Source organism: Borostomias antarcticus (assembly GCF_949987555.1).
Source record: "Borostomias antarcticus genome assembly, chromosome: 7".
In the NCBI taxonomy this organism is placed as follows: Eukaryota; Metazoa; Chordata; class Actinopteri; order Stomiiformes; family Stomiidae; genus Borostomias; species Borostomias antarcticus.
The window spans coordinates 2,186,181-2,198,880 of record NC_140240.1 but is presented as its reverse complement, the minus strand read 5'-3'; the positions used below and the strand labels follow the sequence as shown (position 1 = coordinate 2,198,880).

The window sequence follows — 12,700 nt, the reverse complement described above, 5'->3', positions numbered from 1 at the left end:
TGTCTTGGTGTCTTTATTTATGTAAAACTAATGTTTAGATCCTATAACTGATTTTCCTGCCCTCTCCCTACTAGGGCTGGGTATTGGCAAGGACCTCACGATACATATCACGATACATGGGTCACAATACATTGCAATATGATACAATACATATTGTGATACATTGCGATACTCTACATAATTTACTGAACATTTTAAAATACAGCTGCAAATACAACTACTTCCCTCACTCCCTGGAAGTGATCCTGAGGACGGAGTGAATGTAAGGACATTTTAAATCCATTTAAAACACAAATAATATATCCTTCATTTTCTATATCTATCTATTTCTATATCTATTCCGTGTCTTGTTCTGTATATTTAACTCTTAAAAAAAAAAAAAAAGATCAATACTGTACCGTGGAAAATCGATACAATATCGCGGAAAAAATATTGTAAAAATATTTTATTGCACAGCCCTCTTCCCTACCCAAAAAGGTGGTCCTGTTTGTGTCCCAAAGGGATACATATTGGAGTAGGCTGACTCTAGAACTTATGGTCTATGTCTAATCACGAGTCAGCAGTGATTTGCTCTAGAAGCATACATGTACGTCATGTATCGCTTATCTAGGCTCACTTTTCTTTCTTTGAACATTGTCATCTGAATATCAATATCACCATTTCTCTTACCAACTTACAATGCCATTACTCCAAAGTATGTTTCTTAGTCTCTTAACATTTTGATGATAATATTTCAGTTGGTCAGATGTGGAGGAATTGCTGCGTCTAACAATGGTGTACACCCTAAACCTCTCCGTCAAAGTGGGAAAGGTCAGCATTGGGTCAGAGCTTGTGCATGTTCACAGAAACATTATTTGGTAGCATAAGTATGAAGGGGAAAAAACACAACCTTTTGCCTCAGATTATGTATTTTCAGAGCCAATTGGCCAGTTTTCCACACATGCTCTCCACAGCCTCTCATTTCCTTTATTTGCTGTATTAAGGACAAACATTAATCTCTCTGGAGTCTGTAAAATTATTTTTAATTGGTTGAGGGGTAGGAGTCATCTCATAATCTTGTCCATATGGACCATTGACTGCTGGTTTTGTCTATTAGGGAATTGTTTTTTGTGTAATCAGCCCTACTGTGGATTCCAAGAAAGGCATAGTCTACATTTTGTCACTGTATCTTACACTAACATTAACCATTAAACATGACTCTTTATGGAGTCTATGCACACTTTGTTTTTGGGGTGAATGGCTGATTCTTTATCACAGGAAAAATATGGTATGCAGGTATGCTTCCGCTGTGTTAGTGTATGCATGCCTCATGAATGGACTTGTGTCCGATTGCTAGCAGATGAGCCACAACAACTAGAAATGCCCACCCGTGAATGCATTTCGTGGCTCTGTGTGCGCGCACTTACGTGCAAGTACATGTTTGATAGTGCTGCATTCGTTAGGTCAAGAGGTTAATGCCAGTCCAAACCCCGTGTCTCTGTGACCTTCCCACGTCAGGATATGGCTGTTTCAATTCCCCCCGTTGACAATGAATGGGAAATTTTAGTTCCTGAACTTACTGAAAGTCCAAAGAATTAATGGAGATGCATGGCCGGCCCGGCCATGTTTGGGTGGCTCTGTGGCTCCCCTCTCGAGTCGCAGCTGTGTGTGTGTGTGTGTGTGTGGGGGGGGGTTCGGTGCACTCCGGGCTCTCCCCCTGTACGCCCCAGTCCAAACCCTGTCCCTAGCACCCCCCTCACGGGTTGTGGCTCATAAGTTTTGTTTTGGCGATATTTTGTTTGTTTACAGGTAATTACACTGATTGTATTAAGTTCCAGAGCTGTGGATAGAGTTCACACATTTGCCTAGGCTGAGCTCAAATTGAGACGGTCTTCTAAAAAGCACACTCAGTGTTGGCTTGAAATAAACGTGAGCCTTTTTGTTCTTTAAATTATGAATATTGAGAGTTTTCAAACAAAAGTGTGCAGCCTTTCTACTAGGTCATTCATATTGTTATAATGTAAAAACCTTTAATGCAACACTGACTCTGCACTACGTGTGTGCTGGAGTTTGTCCTTGACAGCAGGCATGCCCAGAGACCCGTGCAGCAGACTGTGGAGCGTCCTTGGCCCCAGTGTTAGAGCAGGTCTGTGCTGACGTATGGTTGTCTGTCACATTGTCACAATCTGCACTGTCAAGCAGTGTTCCTGTGTTTTTGTGAGGCCTCTTCCTCTCCCATTGTCCGGATGCAGGGGAGAGAGTGCAGCTTGTGGACCAACTGCTTCACAGGAAATGGCAAAGGGCAACTGCAGTATTGCTGGTATGTATATGTGTGTGTGTATGTGCGTGTGTGTGTGTTGGTGAGTTGATGAGAGAGGAGAGAGCATTCATTATAAAGGGTATACCCATGCATCCTCCATGGGAAAGGTTTTCCTGTAAAGCTGTCTGTGTTATTGTTCTTCTTCGAGGATAAAAGTATTGGGTTTAGATCCACATCACTTTATTGCTTTTATGTAATGTTTTTATGTGCAGCAGAACAAAAAACTTTGAGGTGAGTGCCTTACTGCGTCACAGCAGAGAGATGAAACAACGCAGAGGGCTTGATTTGATCTGAGAAAACATTTTCACAAAGCCATATGATAGAGATTGGGTGTAGCGAAAGGACATTCAAGGGTGAGGGACTCAGTTTGCCGTAGGTACAAATATGTCTCCTTGGCTTTTTTTTTTTTTACAGTAGTTACACAGTAAATGAAGAAACACCAAGGATACGTTGGCAATAATTTTGTATGCACTTACAACACATAAAGAATTGCATAAACTTTTGGTGAGAGGATTAGTGCTACTTCCCCTTCCTCTTAGCACTTATTGTGAGTTGTTCTTTCACTTTTACTTGAGCACTGGATAGATAGATAGATAGATAGATAGATAGATAGATAGATAGATTGATAAACTTTATTAATCCCCAAAGGGAAATTCATCCATTCATTCATTGGTTAAGCTCATCGATGCTTGTTTCAAAAGGACATGCAGTAGAGTAGTTCTACGTTGAATGCACTTACTGTATTGTAAGTTGCTTTGAATAAAAGTGTCTGCTAAAAGACTGTAATGTAGGACTATGGAAGTTTGTATACCATCAGTTAAAGTACATAGCTGAATGTTAAACTGATTGAATATTAATCTTGTCCCAGTTGTATGAAGTATTGTATATGCCATACTGGGACACTATATTATTGTAGAAATTGGTCCATGTCACCCTTAGTAAACATCAGTTAAAATGTGAATTTCTATCTGACAACCAGCCTATATAATATAATCAAGCATAGTTCAGCAACCAGCTAAAGCACAATTTACTGCTATTCACAGGTCCAGCTGCTCTTGTGACAATTACTGACTGTGACCCTTGACCTATGAACTGTTGCTTGGGCCCTGGGTATAAAAGCAGCTTTTGTTACATTGGACACTGCACACTGAGGGCATGCACTATCGCTCCTCATGTTGGTGTAAAAGGGCTCAATACAATGCAGCACTATTAAGTATAGTTAAGGTTCTTACCACAGAGTCGTTTTTGTGCATTACAGCCATTCAAAGCAGGAAACAGAAAGAACATTAAAATCTACATATATACTTTCTGAACATTTCAGTGTGTGAGTAGATTCAGACTCATGCTATGCCTGTATGTCCTTCCCATACCCAGACTTTCTGGGTGAAGTGAAGGTTGGGGGTACCTTGTGATTTCAGTCCAAGAAAGAGAGCTGGGGATTTTTTTTTCCTGAGTTCATGAGTTGGGCGTCAGTGTCCAGGGGAGGGATAGAGGTGGGATATCACTGAGGTTGAACTCTCACAGAGCTTTTGTAGGTGGATTTCCAGCGGAGAGAGAACAAGCCTGGGTTGCCAGGGGGAGAGAGTAAAACATTCTTCTGAAGAATCTAACAAGCTGAGGCTTTGAGAGAGGTAATAAAGTTGTCTGTCTCTATCTATCTATCTATCTATCTATCTATCTATCTATCTATCTATCTATCTATCTATCTATCTATCTATCTATCAGGGACTACAGATGGAAATTTGTCATGTAGGCTTAAGCTGCTCCATTTACTGTTACAGTCAATTAATGGGGATTGTACGTGACACAAACTAATAAACTAAACTTAAGTTTAATGGTACAGTAATACAGTATTCACATGTAGCTACTACATAAAGGGGAAATTTGATATAATGATAGAGTATAGTTAAACTGCATGTTATCTACAATGTGTGATATATGGCAGAGATATCCACTATGTTACACTGAAATTCATATTTGGTGCAGTAGATGGTAGATCACCGTTGTTATTTTCCATTGCAATCAGCCTCCCTCTCATAAACACTAATGACATCTGATTCTCTAAAGCCAGTGTACTTTTAAACTAGGTCTGCAGTCACTGGATTTGAAATCAAAACTTACATTGTGTTTCATTGTATTAGGGGCAACTGTATCATATCCGTGTTTATACAGTACACACTGTCCATACTTGAAATTGAGTATGAAATAAATGAAAATGAGCTATAATAACATCATATATTCCTATTCTAATGACCCCCCTAGCGTGGCTGCAGGGTTGCTATCAGAAACAATAGATAACCTTTATCACAATGTGCCTCAAATGCTTATCTGCTCATTAGAGCAGAAAAAGTGTCAAAGGTAAATACAGCGTTTAAAGAGCTAACTCTGCTCTGACACTGCTATCTATGGCCTACATCCCATTTATCAAATACTGCTTTTAGCAAAATTGTAAGACTAAACCATTCGAATTTGGTGAATGGGGGTCACAGCTAGAAGCAGCCGTTATTATAATTATCATTATTTTTTACTACATTTAAGAAATGGGTACTTTGTGAATATCCTGGGACATTTAAATACGAGCAGAACTATCAGAACAAAATCAGAACTATGAACAGATTGTAATATTTGATCAAATATATGATTTAGAAGTTTATAACCCCTATCCACTCCGAACAGTATGAGCCGAGTGCACATCTGAGTGAGAGGAGAGCTGGAGCAAACTTGGGGATTTGCGGAAGGATGCCATGAAGTATGAAGTATGCTGAAAGAACATTTCACATCGGATAACCTAAAACCATGCATCGGAATGGTTCCATCATGAGTGGACACGACGGTTTATGTCAAGAAGTGAGCAATGGCTTCCTTCTGGTTGTTTGTTTGAAACCCCACGAGTGGAATAAACCGGTGTCTTGATCGGTCCTCCACACAAGCACAGGTCAGATGAGACTTTTTGTAACTAACCTTAGCTCTATCTGAGGCTTTGGTTGAGCAGATAAAGCTCACTTTAACTCGCACTAGCTACCTTTACTTGGCTTATTTATCTACTGCTAAGAAATACCTATGTAGTTGACAAGGGACTCATAAGAAGGAGCTAGCTGACTTATGCAAACACTATAGCTAAATGAGCTAACTAGTTAGCTAAAGCGTTAGATAACTAACATTAGCCGGCTAGCGTTACCAGAGATCACTAGCTAGCTACTTTAACACCATATATCCTTATTCATAATCATCTCTGGCGTTTCCCGAGTGTTGTTGTGCTATTCTAGCTAGCTCACTAACGTTAGGCTTGCTGTAAGTTAGCATGCTAGCTGGTCCTATCGGTATTGCGCAAGAGCGAGTACAGCCGGGGCTCAACTTTCACGCATGCGCAAGAGCGAGTACAGCCGGGGTTCCACTTTCACGCAGCTTTAGTTGCAGTTGCAAGTGATATTCAACTTAATTTGCAATCAAACTTGCATCGACTACAAATGAAAAATTCTATAATAACTTATTGGAGATTATTAAAAAAGGTTATTTGACTCTGTCAATGGATGTGTAGCAGTGATATTTATCGATGTCACCAAAACAAATGCGACGTTGGGAGACTGGGGAGTCGCGTGAGTGACCGTCGCCATGGTAACCAGCCGATTATTAAAGGAGTAGTAAAGGGAAAAAAAATCATGTTTAGCCCTGTTTTAAAGGAGTAGTAGAGGGTAAAAAACATGTTTAGCCCTGTTTTAAGGTTACTTATGATCATATACAATGGTTCAGATCAAAACGTTGACAAAACTAGCACTTTTGAGAAAGTCTGATAATTGCTCTACCACCGTTTTGGCCATACAATGGATGTGGGTGGGCACCTTGAAAAATCATGTTTAGCCCTGTTTTAAGGTTACGTATGATCATATACAGTGGTTCAGATCAAAACGTTAACAAAACTAGCACTTTTGAGAAAGTCTGATAATTGCTCTACCACCGTTTTGGTCATACAATGGATGTGGGTGGGCACCGTGAAAAATCATTCAAAAAAACATGTTGCAGAGGAAAAGTGCAGCGGTGTGAATTAGGGCTGCTCGATTAATCGGATTTTAATCTAGATTAAGATTTTGGCTGTCAACGATCATTAAAACAAAATAATACATAATATTCAATTAAACTATTCATAGTTCAATTTATTTCATGCATGTCCAAGTATGAAAGCATACACAGTTTAGGGGGTATCAGGCAATACCACTCAGGCGCTCCATCCTATGCTACAAGTCTGCCCTCTTGTGGTGCCAACAGTACATGAGTGGTTAACGAACGCACGCAGAGAGCTGCCAGCCAGCAAATGCAGTGGTGAACAACCACAGAGCTTCCAACCGACTGAGTGAGAATTAAACAATCCCAAGAATTGGTGCTGATGTATAGCCTGGTATGACCATCCTGATCTAGCGAGCTCACTGCTTCGCTCCGCAATATCGGTCTGGCCTTTGCCCCATAGAGAGCGATTATGTGGGCGGGGGTACTTGCCTTGACAGAAAAACACCTTCAGCCAACGAGCGTTCAGCAAACTTTTGCCAAATCCAGTTGGAAGAACGGCAAGAAACTCCGCTAGTGCATACTCTTGTTCTTATTTAAGTGTTGTGATTAAGTGTTTTTCTTTTAATAACTGCACTTATAGCTGCGTTTATTCTTCTAACGTTAACGTTACCACTCGTTGCTTCGGGAGCCGCCATGTTTAGCGAGCGGCAGGGACACGAACAAATCAGGGGCTGCTTTCCACTGTGGGGCGGGACAGCAGTTAAAACGCAGTCCCTGATTGGCCGAGTATGGTCTGGATTTTGGAATAATCGCTCTGGAGGAGGCGAAGGCCAACCGTTCTGCATTAGTGAAACAGAATGTGAGCTCGCGAGAACGGGATGGTCGTACCAGGCTAGCTGATGTACCCACCAGCCAAAAACAATATTAGATTTCATCTTCGAAAAAAGGCACTTCTTCCAAAAATCAAATGTCACGTTTTCAGATGTCTCAACCTCTAATGAATGCGAAATATTGGAAATGTCCTCATTATACAAAGTGGTTCATGATAGTCCATGATAGTCTTCTCGAACTGCTTGGGCTGATACAACGTGTGGTATATCAACCATCACTAATGAAGGGAAGACATCCCGTTTGCACTTGGTGTATAACTCCTTGCGTCCTATATAAACTGTGTTTCTTAGTTATTTTCTTGTTTTCCAGGGCAAAGAAGCTAGCCATGGGGGCAGTAGTATACCCTTTCTTGGCCCTGGCTGGGCAGATGCCCTGTTTGCTTCTGGCTCTACTCACAAGTTGGAATGTCCTCTGTGCTGAAGAGCTAAAGCCGACAAGATGGCCGCTGTATTCCCAAAAGCCCTTACTCCTTGCCTGGAACGCACCGACTGAGGATTGCAGCCCACGGCATGGTGTTCGCTTCCCATTGGAACAGTTCCAAATTGTAGCCTCACCTAACGAGGGCTTTGTCCGTCAGAATCTCACAATCTTCTATAATGATCGTCTGGGCCTGTATCCCTATTATGAGCGCGATGGCACCGCAGTGAACGGAGGCCTACCACAGGCTGCCAGCCTCGCACGGCACCATGATAAGATGCCTGAAGGTGTGCAGAAATATATTCGCGAGCGAGATGCAAAAGGGCTGGCCGTCATCGATTGGGAGGAATGGCGCCCCCTGTGGATTCGTAATTGGGACATAAAAGACGTGTACAGAAACAGATCTCGTCAACTCGTGGCGCAGAAAAACCCGAAATGGCCCCCGGAGCAGGTCGGCAAAGTGGCCCAGCAGGAGTTTGAGCTGGCAGCCCGGAGGTTCATGCTGGAGACCTTGCGGCTCGCCAAGAGTCTACGGCCCAACCAGCTGTGGGGGTTCTACCTCTTCCCCGACTGCTATAACCACGACTACCGCAGTGGTCTGGAGAACTACACTGGCCGCTGCCCTGACGTGGAGATGGTCCGCAATGACCAGCTTACATGGCTGTGGACTGAGAGCACAGCCCTCTTCCCCTCTGTGTATATGGCGACTGTGCTGCGCTCCACCACATTCGGACGCCAGTTTGTACGCAACCGGGTGAAGGAGGGCATGCGCCTGGCGTCTGTCGGGGATGGGCTGGCACGGCCTGTCTTTGTTTACACCCGGCCCACCTACGCCAATGAGCTGACACCACTGACGGAGGTGAGGTAGCACGTGATGATGAAATTGACTGTCTTTAGCTGCTGTGCCTGTAGAGGGGTGATGCGTTTTATGGTTCATATCGCTCACATAGTTTAATTTAGGCCTAATCTTTCTCGCTCATCAGGTAGGCTGTATCTCTATAGAGCATCTCATACACGGTATCTACTCGGTGCAACACATGTATTACTGTCTTCACATCCTCATAGGACTAAATATAGAATATTCTACTCTCTTTCCTGCTCTCTCCCTCTCATGCGTGTGGTCAGCTACACAAGCAACAGAAAGGCCTGTGTTTCGCCCGAAACCCAAATATGGCTGTGGTTTCCACACCAAATATCATTACCCATAGCCTACTTTCCAAATTCACAGTGTGTCCGCGCACACATACAAAATTGCAAGCGGTTTTACATTTGGCCCCATTAGCCCCAAAAGACATGATAGTCCTTAGGCTTACTTATTATTTAGCACTGTTTTCCAAACATGGCTCAAACCTACAGCCCCTAAACAAGCATTGTGGTGTAAAATTTGACCAGAAGGGTCAGAGGTGTTAGTGCAAGCTTTGAGAGGTTGGTGTGGTTTGTCTGAGCGACTGTGGATGAATGGGGTGCTGTAAGTCAACAGGGGCCTCAGTATTGACTTTCCCACTGGGGCACTCTACTTGGCACATTTTGTGTGTGTCTGTGTGTGTGTGTGTGTGCGCGTGCGCATGCATGCATGCTTTTGTGTGTGAACAAGCATTTTTGACTCGAGTGTTATGCACTTCCGCTTTGGATAAAAGTGTCAGCTAAATTACTCAAATGTAAAATGTGAATGCTTATGCTAGTCCATATGATATAGAGGAGAGGGGTGTTTCCAGGGAGAGGTAGGCCTACAGTATGTGTATGATAGTGACTCTTGTGAATAAATCAGGATGTGTAGTAGAGGTATGATATTTTAATTTGTAATGAATTGATGCTTGAGTGATGCTTGACTGAGCCGTGTGTTTTTCTGTGTCTCTGCAGACGGATCTGGTGTCTACCATTGGTGAGAGTGTTGCACTGGGAGCCGCTGGGGTCATCTTCTGGGGAGACTCTGCCTATGCTAGCAGCAGTGTAGGTGTCACACTAGACCTGGTGTCCATACTGAGGGGGACACAGTATGGGCTTTAAAGGAGAATGCTCGTTTTTGACAACCTGGACCTTATTTACGGCATATTATAAGACGTTTCACTCACCGAGATAACTTTGGTGTAATTCGGAGGCCTGTAGAAGAAATTTAAAATCCAGCGCGAGCCAAGTATATCCATGTAATGGCGGCGGACGGGGCACTGAGAATGCAGCTTCTAAAAAAATCTATTTTCTGCCGCGAAACGGTTGTTTTCATCAATCTGTCTTTATGAAACGCTAGTTGTGCTTACATAGAGCATAGGCCTGTTGTGGTTTTTCACATGCCTCTGTAATATGATCTTTAGAAACGTCTTTAGAAACGAAATAGCTTCCTCACTTGCTCCAGCACGAATGCGCACAGCGTGCTGGAGCAACAATTGCGCGCTGTGCGCATGCGTGCTGGAGCAAGTGGGGAAGCTTTTTTGTTTCTAAAGGTTGTCAAAAACGAGCATTCTCCTTTAACGTATTTCTCCCCCAGGATTATGTGTTTACAGCATTACTGAAAGTAGATTTTCACTTCGACAGGTTTCACTTCAAGTTCTACTTTGTCTGCTTGTCTTGTCTTGTCTTGTGATGAATTACTCATGTTTTGTCTCCAGGCCAGCTGCTCCAGCCTGAACGAGTATCTGCGGGGTCCGCTGGGCCAGTACCTCCTTAACATCTCCACGGCAGCAGGTTTGTGTAGTCAGAAACTGTGTGGCTACCGTGGCCGCTGTCTGCGCAGACACCCAGACACAGATGTGTATTTGCACCTCAACCCCCTAACCCACAGCATCAGCAGCCACGGTGGGAGGCTAAGAGTCACAGGCCAACTTGGGCAGGAGGAGCTGGCGGTGTACCAAACACACTTCCAGTGCCAGTGCTACACTGGGTACAGGGGGGAAGGTTGTGCCCAAAAAGAGCCGGGCCAGAATGGAGCTACCCCTAACTGTGTGGTCTGGTCTCTCTCTATTGTGCTCTCACTGGGGCTCCTCATCCTTCTACACTGAGGCAGCCACAGCTCTGAAGCCATACTGCACAATGGTGGAAGCCACCCCTTGGTCCTAGACTACTTTTGGGATGACAGAACACAGGGGAGGACATCAAAGTATCAGTGGCCACTCAGCAGGACTGAAGAGGTTAATGAGATGTACTCTGACTATCTAATATCTGGTCACCCCACCTTACTGCACAAGGAACAGCGTCGGAGGTTGAAAACAAGGCGTCGAATTAATGCGCGAGAAGAAACAAAGGACAATACTGGCCTCTTATACACTGTGGGCTTGAGTAGATCTGCATTGTATCATATTAGAGACATGAGTGGAAAGGTGTGTGTCAGTAGCCAGGTTTCCATCCAGCTGTCGGCAATTAAAAAGTGCATTAAAAATGAGACGTATGCACATCACCAGTTCAACACTTCATCAAATCTGTTCCATGTTTCATCATAATCCCGTTGAGTGATGAACTTTTTTTAATGACTTTTGGAATTATTACCAACATTTGCATGCTTCCATCAGAAGCAAACCAGGTAACAAAATGTATCTAGGGCTGACCTGGCTGGCCCACATCAGACACGTTCTTCTGACCCACATCTGGTTTGGAATTATGGTCCTGAAGTGGCCCAGATATGACTGCCGTAAATCAGACAGATATGACCTACTGAGTAGCCGCATGTCAGCCAGAGATTCAGCAATGGTTCCTTTAATCAAGTTAGAACTATGTGGCATTTCCATTTTTTTTATGACTTTTGTCAACTAAAAACAGTTTAATGGAAATATGACTAATGTATATTCCTGTCACTACCGTACGGTAGTGAGGGTGTGTTGTGTTGTGTGTGTAATGAGGAAATTAAAGATCGATGACGGTATTAATTGTTTAAAATACATCACACAATAATGCTGCATTTCTAAATGTGCCTGTGCCACTGTGAAGCTTTCATCCAAAGAGAACTGTGCTTGGATTGTCCTACCTCCCTTGGCTCCCTGCCGCTCCATTCTAATTTGAAAGAGTCGCAGATTGGATGAGGAAACTGCCTTTAATCTCTAAACCTAGCGTTTTGTAATTAACTCACTGTCATTGGTTATGACTGTTATGTTGCTGTCAAAATAAGAAACTGGAAGGACTCTTGTCTCTGCTTTACTCTTTAATGATGCTTGGCGTAGACCGCTTCACATCTGCATGGCTTTCTGTGTCTCATGGAATGCATTTACATTTTGTGAATTACATTATCAAGAAATGGCTTGAACATTTATTTATAAGACATTACTTTATATATTCTCTGAATTTAAAAAAATCGGATTCCACATGCAGACCTACATGCATACGCCCCAAGATAAATCCTAGTAGCATGTTGGTCTTTTTATTTATGTCACAAATATACCTTTTGCTTGCTCTGCTTATGTGGAACTTTTCACCCCATTTGTAATTTGAAGTAGAATTTACTTTTTATGAAATGTTATGTTTTTATTAAAATGTTGATCATTGCGTTATGGTTCCATTTGTTTTTTCACGGGGCGGCTGTAGCTCAGTTGGTAGAGCGGGTCGTTCAGTGATCGAAGGGTCAGTGGTTCGAATCCCAGCTCCGACTGTCCACATGTCGAAGTGTCCTTGAGCAAGACACCTAACCCCAAATTGCTCCCAATGAGCAGGTTAGCACCTTGCATGGCAGCTACCGCCATTGGTGTGTGAATGTGTGTGTATGGGTGAATGAGAGGCCATTGTAAAGCGCTTTGAGTGCCGCTAAGGTGGAAAAGTGCTATATAAGTGCAGTCCATTTACCATTTTAATAGCCCTATGGTAGAAGATATGTAGAAGTAGAATTAAGTTCTGTATCAGTAGGATTTCAGAAGGTAATTATATAAAATAGCCTGCCAATGCCTTTGTGCACCTTAGTTGCTCCTTGCACTCATGTAATCCATTTTTAGTTTTCCTTTTTTTCATCCTCAGTTTTTGGGATCTTTTCCATTTATAAGAGGGGGCATCACATGGTGCCAAAAGCAATATTATGGTGCTGGGAGCACAGAGGAAGCCTTGTTTTATAACTGAAACCAGACTTTAAGCTTCGGCTACTCAAGATCCCCCTCCAACATTAGTAACTCCCCAGGCCCC

At 42.9% G+C, this 12,700-nt stretch overlaps 1 protein-coding gene across 3 annotated transcripts; it reads left to right on the top strand.

Moving 5' to 3' along the window:
- The first annotated feature begins 5,019 nt into the window (after positions 1 to 5,019).
- Positions 5,020 to 12,076, top strand: LOC311310939 (hyaluronidase-2-like). 3 transcript variants are annotated; one of them, XM_084440535.1, is made up of 5 exons: positions 5,020 to 5,234; positions 7,502 to 8,468; positions 9,470 to 9,559; positions 10,213 to 10,288; positions 10,608 to 12,076. In XM_084440535.1, the coding sequence occupies exons 2-5, from the start codon at positions 7,518 to 7,520 to the stop codon at positions 10,658 to 10,660; spliced, it is 1,170 nt and encodes a 389-aa protein (XP_084296661.1). In that variant the 5' UTR covers positions 5,020 to 5,234; positions 7,502 to 7,517; the 3' UTR covers positions 10,661 to 12,076. The 3 variants fall into 3 exon arrangements, with proteins under 3 accessions (XP_084296661.1, XP_084296659.1, XP_084296660.1); XM_084440533.1 differs by having other exon boundaries at positions 10,213 to 12,076; XM_084440534.1 differs by having other exon boundaries at positions 5,029 to 5,146; positions 10,213 to 12,076.
- The last annotated feature ends 624 nt before the right edge of the window (positions 12,077 to 12,700 follow it).